Genomic DNA, 12,552 nt, shown 5'->3' on the forward strand with positions numbered 1-12,552 from the left:
TTGATATAGCGTAGCCCCTAACGAGCCAAGCAATAATAGAACCCTGACGTGCGGTTTGCGCGCTGGACTGTCGTTCAGATTTATCGATGGTCCAGGGTTCAAACCCTGCCCGCTCCCATCCCCCGTCGACCTGCGGGAGGTTTGGACTAGGAAGTAATTATTTTCAACTCTGAAGGAACATCCGAAACATGTAAACATTTTTTTTACAACTGGTACTACATAAATTAATTCTTTCTCTCCTAACTGACGATACCAACGTTAATTTGACCCCATAAAATTAAATTAATTTTTGGTTTATAAACTTTAATTTGTGTTGTATAAAAAGAGCATGCATTCTTCAACAATTATATATTATTATTATTATAGCTTTTATATAGCGCTACTTTCATGCTTATAGCATTCTCAGAGCGCTTTTGGTCCAATCTCATTTGTGGACCAGTGGGGGGGGGGGGAGGGGGGATCTAGGAGTTGGTTTTCCGTGCTGCCTTTAGGCGCTCAGTAAACACAACTCTGCCCGAGTCGGGTGTCGAACCTTCTAGGTAACCAAGTTCAAGCGCACTTGGCCTCTCGACCACGCTTCCCATTTAATATAACAATTTCTGATTATATACAAAAATAAGTTAATGAAGTTTAATCATAACACAAATGAACAAAATGAATAGTTTCATCAGAACAAGGGGAAAAAAAAATAGGGAAAGAAGTAGTGAACAGATCATTTAATGTAGGCCTACATTAAAGTATGAAGCATTATAAGTTTAATAACTTTTTTTTTATATTTGCAATTAATGGCCGCTATAGAAATAAATTGAAACTTTCTGACATTATGTACTTTAAAATTAATGATAGATAAAAAATAATATTTTATTACTTGAAACAAATAACAATTTAACAAATTACAGACTACAATTGTTAACTTCAGCATTACTTTTAATAAAAACATGAAAACACAAAATATACAAAAACAAAATGGGATTCGATTATAAAACACATTTCTATGTAAGACAACGAATGTAAATGCATTTACTCTACAAACAAATATTAAAATATCTATAAATAGGTGCAGAAAGCAATACCCGATTTTATATATTGATACAATAGTACTGGTATATGTGTATATATGTTTACATTACAACAGATTTTTACAGTAATACAAAAAAAACATAATTGTTGGTAATGCTGTGGTAAATAAAAAGTAAACAAGTTCCAGTTAATTTACAAAGTTACATAAGATGTGATAAGTAGAAGTAGAACTCAGTACCATCTTTTACATATTTAAAAAGTACATATGTGATAATAGTTAATTTAAACAGAATTTTACCCCAATACTAACAAAAACAACAATGTTGCTATTACTTTGCTCACTGGAAAACCAAAGGAGTTTAAATGAAAAATAAATTTGAGAGAATAAAAAAGCCAATAAAAAAAAGTTCCATTAAACAGACGCAGTTTAGTTTATGTGGTTGATTGCTATCATGTGTTGATAACTGAAGTGTTTGAGCAAAGGCTTCAAAAAAGTTAACATAACATATGACTGAAACTAAAAATTGCATTCATAAACATCATAAATGATCATGATTAATGCTTGGCTGGACATTGCATTTGAAATGAATCTACTTATGTAGAGACTCAAGTATTTCTATTTAACAATCTAGGACTCCAAGAGATGTCCTACAAGATGTACAAAAATGCTCCTGTACTCCCTGGACATGTGTCTGTTGTGTACGCTAACACACAATTCCCATCAGAAACTTTTATTTGCTCACCTGACTTGCCAATAGTCACTTTCTTTGGGCCACCATGAGGATGTGATACTATGACGACTAGTTTTTCTTTCCTTTTTACATCATAAAATTTATCAAACGTGCTTTCGTAGATCTCAATGAAGTTATCAATTAACAGTGTAAGCCGGTTGGCTAAATTTTCATCACAAGTGACACAAATGAGTCTACAGATCTCAGAATTTTCTGACCATTTCGTGACCCACAAACCTTCTATGTTGACCATAGAGCTAGTTTCATTGTCATAAAATAGCCTACACTTGGAATTTTCAGCCTCTTCATTATTTGTTACTACATGTGTTGATGTCACAACCACTAACTCCCACCAAGTTTTTCTGGGCTTATTTGAGTTTCGACAGTCTGAACAAGGGCATGAACAATTTTCTGTATTTTTGTCAATATAAAAAATTTTACCACTTCCTGTTTTGAGTTTTCCTGAAACCAAAACACTGATCTTGACTGTTACGTCACCTAATTGTTTAACTGTTTCCAATATGTCTTGATCTTGGAACTTGACAGGAAAGTGGGATGTCTTCAGCTCTGTGATGGGAATGAAGTTAACATGTCCTGGATTTTGCACACAGGTTGCTTCAGAGCTTTCAAAATCAACTTCAACCTCTGAAATACAATTATTAGTGTTAATTACCAGTACTTTCTAATATCCCCTAAATTTAAACAGGTACAAAAAAAATTGACTGAGTTAAACAAGCAACTTAAATAATAATTTCCCTCTTTTCAAAATTCCTTTATTTATTTTTTATTGACTAACATTTCAATGCAGTATAGGTAAAATCACGGTCATGTCTAAGTGCAGCAATAAAGCATGAGGCGAGTCATTTGAATAGCTTTCAACAACATTCACCATCCCAGTAACTGTTAGCTAATTCTTCATATATCTTATAAGTATATCATACTTTTCAACTAAAAGCTATATGAATAAATTGAGCAAAATGTCTTTTATTTAATGTACATCATCCCTAATTCGGAAATGACATTACGATCTCGAGGCTGATAACTCTAGAAAACATTTCGTTGAACTCTAAATATTGTCAATGCCTAGGTTATAGTATTCAAGCTCTGATTGTTTGTTAAGTGCACAATTATTGAACGTATCTTCTTTGTTGCCTTGCTTTCAAGTTTATGGAGGGGTTTTTGTTATTATGCTGGTGGAACGTTTCTATCTTCTGCGTACCCCTGTTTAGGGTGATCATCTAAGGCAGTATCGTATTTCTGTCTTGGAAAGATCCGAGCAGATGTTAATCATTATTACATTCCAATTACCCAAAGGCAGTACTGTATTTCTGTCTTGGAAAAATCCAAGAAGATGCTAATTATTATTACATTCAATTACCCATGGCTGAAACCCCAATACGCTCAGATTAGAAGTGTGGCCAATCGCCGAGCACACCAAAGGTAACTCCCCAACATTCTTTCTCTGTACCATAGTAGCCGTGCAGATGTCTGCAATAAGAAACATTCCCTTGAACAGTGTGTTGATGGTGAAATGGGGTCCGTAGGCCACAGTTTGAGAATCACTGTTTTAAGGGACTGAAAGAGGGTGAAACTTTGTGCAGCACAAGTGAATTAGAAAAGAAAAAAGGTATATGGAAGCATAAGGTTGGCCGCCCCTGATCTAGAGCCTAAATTTAGTTTAAAATCAGTGTCCTTCTTAAACGTTATTTTCTTAGAAACTGGTTAGGGACAACGTTGGGAAATAAATGTTTGGCATTAATTTAGTTGCTACAAGCTCTATTAGCTAAATACAAATGTAGGCCCTATACGGATGATAATAAAACATTAAACACAGACCTGTCTCATATTTTTTAAAGCTGCATTACATTAGGTATTTACTTTTCGTGTTATCTAAAATTTAAAAAAAAATGATGAGATTACAGCAACTTTTTTTTTTCACAATTCAGATTGTATGTCAGAATGTGAGCATCACTTTATTTTGTGGGACATTTTCGCATAAGGCGGAATGAAAGGTATGTGGTAATAGTTAGAACATTTGGGCAGTGAGGTTTACAGTGCATAGCATACATTCTTTATTGTTCATTATTATTTTTCAGGCCTTATGTTAATCTAGGGGTTTCTTTAATTTACAATTAAACATTTGTAAATACCTTTCAATGAGCTTGCATAGCTTTTATCACATGATTGTTCCTGTTTCACATAATCGCCCTTGGCTTGTCTTTCTTTAGAATGCAGTATTATGAAAAATGTATTAGTATATTATAATAAATTTATTTTAAATAATTTTATGTATTAAATGTTTAATTTGCGCAATAAAATTAGATACACCTATAAACAATATTAGTTACACAAGTGATATAGTCGAAATGATAATGCAGATATATAAAAGAAAAAGGTTACAGTTAAAAAATAAATGAATGTTGAAAATCGGAATTAAGTTTCAATCATCAGTTAGAAAAATTCACAGCAAGCACTTTATCAGTCGCTCCACTTACAGTTATAAGATTATAAATGTGAGAAGATTAATCTGTTACAATTGTATATTTCTGGTTGTCACAAATATTACTGTTTAGCAAGATGGGCAAGAGCCCAAATTCAAATCTACTTAGTGTAGCTGCATTGCATACAATAAATTAATATGCAAAAAAAATTTTTTTTTTAAATATTAATATAAAGATGTTCTATGAGTTGTTAATGTTGGAAATGTTAATGCATCCAATGACATTCTAATTCATGATCTTCACATCTCCTAAGATAGTGGGTCTGGCAGAACTGTTATCACCGACAAGAGAAGGGGCAAAAGCTAACAACTGGCAACTAAACCAGAAAGCTTCAGCAGGAGGGGCTCCTTAGCCATAACTGGCTACACACCTAGGAATCAGAAAACTCTGAATTGAAATCTGTGCTGCCTTGTGACTATACCCAAACACTGGAAAGCTTTGGGAGTCTGCCTTATGCACTTTACAGCACACAGTGCTACAACAACCTGGCAGAACCTGCAATGTTGCTGACAAATTAGCTGTAGGCAACATCATTCCACCCTTAAGCCATGCCCAGACATTCTTCTCATATCTACGAGATGACCCACGGTTGCTTCATGACTGAAGGTGAGGGCCTTAGTAAATATGTACAATCTAAATATTAAACAAGAAAAATTTTAACATAAAAGAATACTCTTTAAAAAAAAAACACAAAGTTTATATGAAAAGTAATTGTATTAATTGGTTTGGATCAGTCATGTAATTAAATGTGTAATAAATCTAGACTAACAACAACGAAACTCTGTAAGATTATAACTGTTTTAATTAATAGTTTTTGTTTATCGCTATTTCATGCTTATAGCTTTCTCAATACGCTATGATCCTATAACTTATCTGGGCCAGCTGGGAAAATTTGGGGGAAGGGATATCTAGGTTAATTTTACCTTTATTGCTTTAAAAAAAAATTATATTAAAAAAAAAAGGAGGGGAGAAGACCTGAATTTACAATCATTGTAAAGTTATCTACTCTTAGTTTCAAACTTACTTTAAAGCGGCGGCCCATAATAGGGACAAATCACCAATAATTTATTAACTAATTTTTTTTTTATATTGATTCTTGTTTTGTTATGTCAATGAAAAACTTTGCAATATTTCAGTTTTATCCAAGATTGGGTGTCAGAGCAATAATGTGTAGAAACTTTTCACCAGACAGAGAGAGTTGATATTTAATTTCTGTAAAAAAATATGTAGGCCTACAAATATGATATGATAGCTTACCATCTTTAAATGACATGTTTGTAAATACATCAGGACTAGGAAAGTGATTTGAAATTCCTGTAATTATGTCTGCAACAAAATTGGTTTAATAAGGTTGTTAAAGTCATTTTTTACAAAACATAAACAAAAAACACCAAAAGTAGAAGTGTTGTATATGAATTTCTCAAGCGAAATATTCTATATTTCTATAACTCTATAAAAAAAATGTTAAAAGTAAATATTATAGCTTATTATAGCTTTTTTTTTATATAGCGCTACTTTCATGCTTATAGCATGCTCAGAGCGCTTTTTGGTCCAATCTCATTTGTGGACCAGTGGGGGGGGGGGGGGGCGGGGGGGGGGGAGGGGAATCTAGGAGTTGGTTTTCCATGCTGCCTTTAGGCGCTCAGTAAACACAACTTTGCTCGAGTCGAAGCCTAGTTCAAGCACACTTGGCCTCTCGACCACGCTTCCCACCGTAAATATTAAAAGTACCTATATATATATATATATGTCTAAATGTCACACATACTTAAACAGGTATAAAAAATTAATCAGAGTTGAAAAATCATCTTGAATGATATATATATATATATATAGACCGTGGCGTAGCTTAGCTAGTGTGGGAGAGGAGGGGGGAGAAAAATATCCTCCGGCCCCAATTGAGTAGGGGCCCCCAAATGAGTATTCGAAATTTTTTTTTTTTTTTTTTTTTTTTAAATACTAAGTAATACTCAAAATGCAGGGGCCCCTAAAGAGGTCAAGCTCCCGGGCCCCAAAATGATGGCAAATTCCTTATTTGTTGATTGACACTCCAAAGGCTTTACTTATCTTTAGCTTATCTTTATCTTTAGCCTGCTTATACTTTACCTCGTTGTTACAATTACAGTACCTCCAAGTCCTACGCGTCATGCATCTAGTCATGTATGATAACCAGTGACTTAAATTCTACTAAGTCACTGGTTTTCCCGGCTGGGTCAGGCAACCCATTCCATGCTCTAATAGCACTAGGGAAAAAGGGGCATGGACATTAACATGTGTATCCCGCGGGATTTGTAAGTAAGCTGTCTCGTTCTGAAGCCGCCTGCAACCAGGTGCCCTCTTCTCTATCAGTTAAAGCAAGTTGGCGCCTAAGGTGGTCTTTATAGCTTTTCCGTGGGGCAATGCTGTTACGCTGATCACCTTTCATCTCACCAAAAAGAATTGGCATACGTACTTGAACGCTTTAACTAAATATACTTGCGCTACATCACGGACATACGGTGGCAAGACCGCACTACAAACAGCGATAAAGGGACTTCGCATGGTCCGACAACTACGATGTACAATGCTCGTATCCCGTATGGGGGACGAACGTATGCCAAAATGAATTTAGCATAAAAAATTATATAGATTTAGAGCAAATAAAGTATAATGTATATAATATGCATAAAGTCAACATACCGATATTTTTCTCGAAGTCTTCGGGCTCAGAACCGCAACTACCAATGCATCTTTTTAATAGGGCTACAACAGCACTTGCAAAAATTCTGAACCACTTCTTTAAAAAATCTTGCAAACAGAAGAAAAAAACAAAAACATTTGTAATGTTTTACGGAGCTTACATTCTTGAATATAAAATTGATGTGTTAGATTTGTCTATTTCTGGTTGTCACAAATATTGATGTTTATCGCCATTAGCAAGAGCCCAAATTCATATGTAATAAGTGTAGTTGCTTATTTTTTAAAGTAAAAAACAACAACTCAAAAGATAAATAAATAATAATTAATAAATATTAAAATTTTGCATGTGTAGAATCCTAAACAACAAGATATATTTACAAAATTTGAAAGCTTACCGAACATTTCTTTAGATTGATATGGATGACGACTACAAGGATGATCTAAATGCTCTCAATAATGCTCTCAGTAATGCTCTCAGTAATGCTCTCAGTATTGCTCTCAGTAATGCTCTCAGTAATGCCTGCAACACAATGGAATTAAGAATATTTACATGTGTTTTTCTGACACATTTCGGACTTGATTTTTCGCCACGTAATAATAGTCACGACAAAGTTATGATCTAAAGCATTCTTCAAAAGTAAAGTAAACCTTTCAGAAGTTGCAATCTGTAGGGGCAGATGATATAAAATGTCATTTTGACGATAAACTTCCATTTTCGATATAAAATCTAAAGCAAACTACAGCCACCTAATTCCATGAGCGTAGGTTACACATTTCTACCCGTGGCTGAGCCCCATTAATAAAGTGCAGTTAATAGTTATCTGACAAAATTGAAAAACACTAAATGTGGCTCAACAAAAATGGCCAAGATTGATTTTTAGGAGTCTGTTACAGAGATCGGGTTTGAATAAAGGAAATCCTATGCCGAACTGGGAGTCAACCCCTTAGTAAGGTTGTGAAAGAGCGTCGCATGTTTTTTGCGGGACATGTTCTGCGACAAAATGAGTTACGAATAACAAGAGTTGCTATGACATCCTAGTACAACTTGGTGCCACACTTTCATGGAGGTCCTCAGAGCAGGTGGGAAGAGACTTCAGACATTGTCAGTGACAGATTTTTGTGGAAAAAGCTTGCCTCAAAATGTGCCGAAGGGCCCGGTTGGGTCAGTATGTCAGTAAGAAAGCACATTAGGTTTTTAGAAGTAAAACAACTTTTTAAAAGCAGGATAATGAGAAATGTGCTCATCGTCGACCTTATATAGAGCTACTTTCATGCTTATAGCATGCTCAGAGCGCTTTGGTCCAATCTCATTTGTGGACCAGTGGGGGGGGGGGAGGGGTATCTAGGAGAGAGTTGGTTTTCCATGCTGCCTTTAGGCGCTCAGTAAACACAACTCTGCCCGAGTCGGGTGTCGAACCTCGAACCCTTCTATGTAGCCAAGACAAGCCAAGTTCAAATGCACTTAGCCTCACGACCACGCTTCCCATTATATATATATATATATAATGCACTGTCAAAACCTCAGAATATGCCCTTTGTTGGCTTTCAATACCGGAAATAGTGCTTGGCGGCGGGGCAGAGCTCCTCCAGACTTCTGCGCTGGCAAGGGCGGAAAGACAATTTTTTCACTAACTCCAGGAAGAGCATATTCTAGGGCACAATAAACGTCTTTCGCAAGAATGAAGGGTCAGGATGTAATAAAGATTAATTATGTACAGACACACACATATACATACATACATACTTAAACAATTTTTTTAGCTGGGAGGGAGGGGGCCTGGGGTGGGGGAGAAAAAATCTCCCCAACCCCCTCCACCAAAAAAATCCTGGCTTATATATATATTATTTAGTCATTTAGAGATATGTGTGGCTGACGAATATATATAGAGTGGGTGAAACAATAACATGAATCCACCTCCACGCTACGGGGGGGGGGGGGAGGCTGCCACTAAGGATTGGCTGACCAGTACAGATAGGCCTGCAAGCTATTTGAACAATAGCCTTGAAGAATGGCTATATACGCATGACGTCCATGGCCATGAACCACTTGGCCAACTTTTCAAGGAGTGGGTCATTCCAGGCGAGAAAACAAAAGGGGTGGGGGGTGGTGGGTCAAGTATAAAAAAAAAAAAAAACTATTTCTGATCGCCTAAAAGCAGAACGTGATTGTAGAAGGGGGGGGGGGGGGAGACAAACTGTCTTGATGTGACGTCACTTGCAAACAAGAGAAAGGCGACAACGTGCGTGGAAAAAAAGGACAATACTGTCACAATACCATGTCTTAGAACAGATGTAAAAAAAAATGTATTAGGAAAGAATTTGAAAATGATATTCTTTCCCAGTGTTCAAAATAATCAATTACAAATTATTAATGCACAAAAAGTTGAGTATGTAAACAATGTCAAGGTATAGGCCCAAGCCTATATATATATATATATATATATATATATATATTATGTAGTAGAAGTAGAAATGTATAGATATCATCATACGATGTAGAAATAGATCTATATCAGGATAGTCAACATGATTATATCTATATTATAATGAACGAAGACAAACAGACACAAACACTCTTTTGTTCCCCTGGCAATCAAATCATTAAATAAGAACAATCTGATATAAACTTTGTCACATGTAAATTATGAGTGAGTCTGGTGTGAATGTACCGGTGGCCGCACTGGAGGCCATAGAACGGCTGGATGAAGGTGCTAGAAGGGTATGGGACGTCCTAACGGTCGGAGGGCGTCTCCTACGATTCGGCGTGAACGTTACTTTGCAATGGGTGCCCGCCCATTGTGGGGTGGCCAGCCACGATTTGGCTGACCAGCTCGCGAAAACCGCGGTCGCAACGGCGCTCGAAAATGATGAACCGTACTCATATGAAAGTGTACGATCCCTAGTCAACCAGCGCATGTTGACACTTTGGCACGACGGCTGGGATTCTTCGGACAAGGGGCGTGAGCTTTATCGGGCAATGAGGAGACCAGACAGAAGGGATGCATGGTGGCAACTTAATCGTGCGGAACAGGCAGTCCTAGCCCAGTTCCGGGTCGGCCACTGTCCAATTGGTGCTTACCTCGGACGATGGAGGGAGAACTACGACACGCGGTGTCGCCATTGCATGGAGGACGATGAAACAATAGAACACATTCTTTACGAATGCAGAGTTCTGCACGAAGGACGATTGGGACAAGCTATAGATAGAGAGAATACTGGTTCGTGTACGACACAGAGGCTGTCCTTGTACGGGGACAAGGCAACCTTAAGACTCACTGCTCGCTTCCTCTCACGTGCTCTAAGGGAGTAATTCTCAGCATGTTTTTCGTTGTCAATGGGGTTTCTGACTCGGTGTGAATGTACACTTTGGTTTCTTATAGTTATAATGTTTTTTGTTTGGTGTAATGCACAAATTGTAAGACAAATTTCCTTACGGACAATAAAGATTATTATTATTATTATTATAATTATTATTATTATTATTATAATAACTCATGTTTATCAGTGACAAACTCTAATTTAAGTCGTTGGTTTTCCTAGTTGATTTAGGCACCTCGACATTCCATGCTCTAATGGTATTATGGAGGAAGGAGCATTTGCATAAATCTCTAGGAATAAGAAGTGTGTTTGTATCATTGTATCTCTCTGAGAATACCAAATAAATTAGGCTGTGTTCATAAACTTATATATTATATCTAGACTGGAAGTCGGAAACCATTTCTTATCTGATATGTACGTAACTCTTTTTCAAGCTCTAAGGAAGTCGCCCCAATAAATCTTTTCTGTCTTAGAAAAGTAATGATCTTTAGTTTTCAAAGTTTAGAAATAATGCAAAAATCATTTCTCGGATTTTCTTTAGAATGGGCTATTAATCACAGAACTATATATTGACGCAAATGTATGAAACAAAGCCATTTCCTGTTAGTTTCCATTGAGATAATGTTTCAAAAATCCTAGATCGAAATAATTCATATCTGTTGATTATAATCATGTACATTTAAATGGATTTATTACTAAAATCTTTCTAGATTATTTATCTACAAATAGCAAAATAAAAATTATGAGAGGAGAGTACTCTTATGTTTGATGGACAATTACTAGATCTAGATCTAAAAATTAAATTATGTGTAACATAGGTTAGGATTGAAAAAAAAAAAAAGATTCTTTTAACTACTTAAGAAAACAACGCCTATATTTCAACTTTAAAAAAAAGTTTCTCGACATTTTGTGTAGTGTTAAAAGATTTTCATGTCCGCTCTAGATCTAATATATAAGTGTAAGGTTATGATTTTGTATTAGTAAATTATGGTTCAGTGTTTATTGTATTATTTCTCTTATTTTGTTTGCAGTCTTCTGTCCTGAGGTGTAGCTAAAAGATTCTAAATCTAGTGATTGTAATAGTGTCACTGTAGCCAAATGAGAGCATTCATTGGTTTTAAATCTCACGTATCTATTTTGCGTCTGTTCTATTACAGTTTTTAAAAAAAATGTTTTCTTGTATTGAGAGGTCTCAAACAGAGTCAGAGGACGCACATTTGTCTAATCTAATGATTAAAATAATCTATTAGACCTAATTGATTGATACTAAATTTAAAAAAAAAATGTTTTCATTTTCATAGCACAGGTTGGTTGACAAGTTATTTAGAATAAATAAACAAAAAAAGTTTTGGCTTACCTTTTTCCTTCGTTGTTAATTTAAAAATCTGGAGTAGAGCTTGTTTCGTAAACGCTTCTAGAGCCGGATACGTCTCTGTATTATTATCCAACGCTACTTCTTATATTTTGTGCGAAACTACTATAAGAGTGCGCATGCTCCATTTTTTTTCTTTACATTCCTGCCTATCTTTTGTTTTACTTTTAAATAACAATGTTTACTAAATAGACATGAATGGAGGTTTTAATTGTTTACCTCCCCTCCCCCCCCCCAACCCGACAAAAGGTACTGGGTCAGAACGTTTTAAGGCGTGACCTCCGTGGACCGTGTCGAAGCTGCTGTGTAAAGAACAATGACGTAGATCTATAAACTTTAGGGGCCAGGCTTGTTTAGATTATCAAAAGAATCAGAAACACGCCTAGGCCTATTTCATAGCAATGGAACTCATTCACCAAACGTAAACAAACAACATTTAGCCACGTGGTTCTCCATCTCTTCTATACAAATTACATAATACACACAGGCTGTCACGTGACAGTTTTTTTCCCATTGTTTTATCACTATTATCACTTGGCGAAATGTGGTTTGTTTACGATTGGTGAATGAGGTCCATTACGTCAAATGCAAAATAAAATGGAACAGTCCGCGCAGATTTAAGTTGACCCTATTTCAAAAATAATAAATCTACTCAAACAAACGAATATTCACATCTGACTAGAGTAACATCTTTAGTAAAATCACTAAATTTAGAAAGCTTTCAGGATAGAAGACTTAAAAGTAAAGAAGCAATTAGGCCCTATACATAAAACACTGAATCTTCAAATACGATAACAAAAACTAATAAAATACTTTAAAAAGACACAAAGGTAAAGGCACATTCCTCGTTCCATATGCTAGGACAAATTTGTACAAATGCTCCTTCTTCCCTAGTGCTATTAGAGCTAGCCAGGAAAACCAGTGACTAGCC

The 12,552-nt window shown here is 35.8% G+C and overlaps 1 protein-coding gene across 1 annotated transcript; it reads right to left on the reverse strand.

The window, feature by feature from the left end:
- Positions 1-1,175: 1,175 nt before the first annotated feature.
- Positions 1,176-11,822, reverse strand: LOC129926157 (uncharacterized). Its single transcript, XM_056028376.1, has 6 exons — positions 11,607-11,822; positions 7,327-7,451; positions 6,932-7,039; positions 5,510-5,578; positions 3,902-3,973; positions 1,176-2,396 (listed from the first exon to the last, which is right to left on the reverse strand). Exons 2-6 carry the CDS (start codon positions 7,331-7,333, stop codon positions 1,669-1,671), a joined length of 984 nt encoding a protein of 327 aa, XP_055884351.1. The 5' UTR covers positions 7,334-7,451; positions 11,607-11,822; the 3' UTR covers positions 1,176-1,668.
- Between the last annotated feature and the right edge of the window lie 730 nt (positions 11,823-12,552).

The sequence above is a fragment of the Biomphalaria glabrata genome, chromosome 5, assembly GCF_947242115.1.
Source record: "Biomphalaria glabrata chromosome 5, xgBioGlab47.1, whole genome shotgun sequence".
Lineage (NCBI taxonomy): Eukaryota > Metazoa > Mollusca > Gastropoda > Planorbidae > Biomphalaria > Biomphalaria glabrata.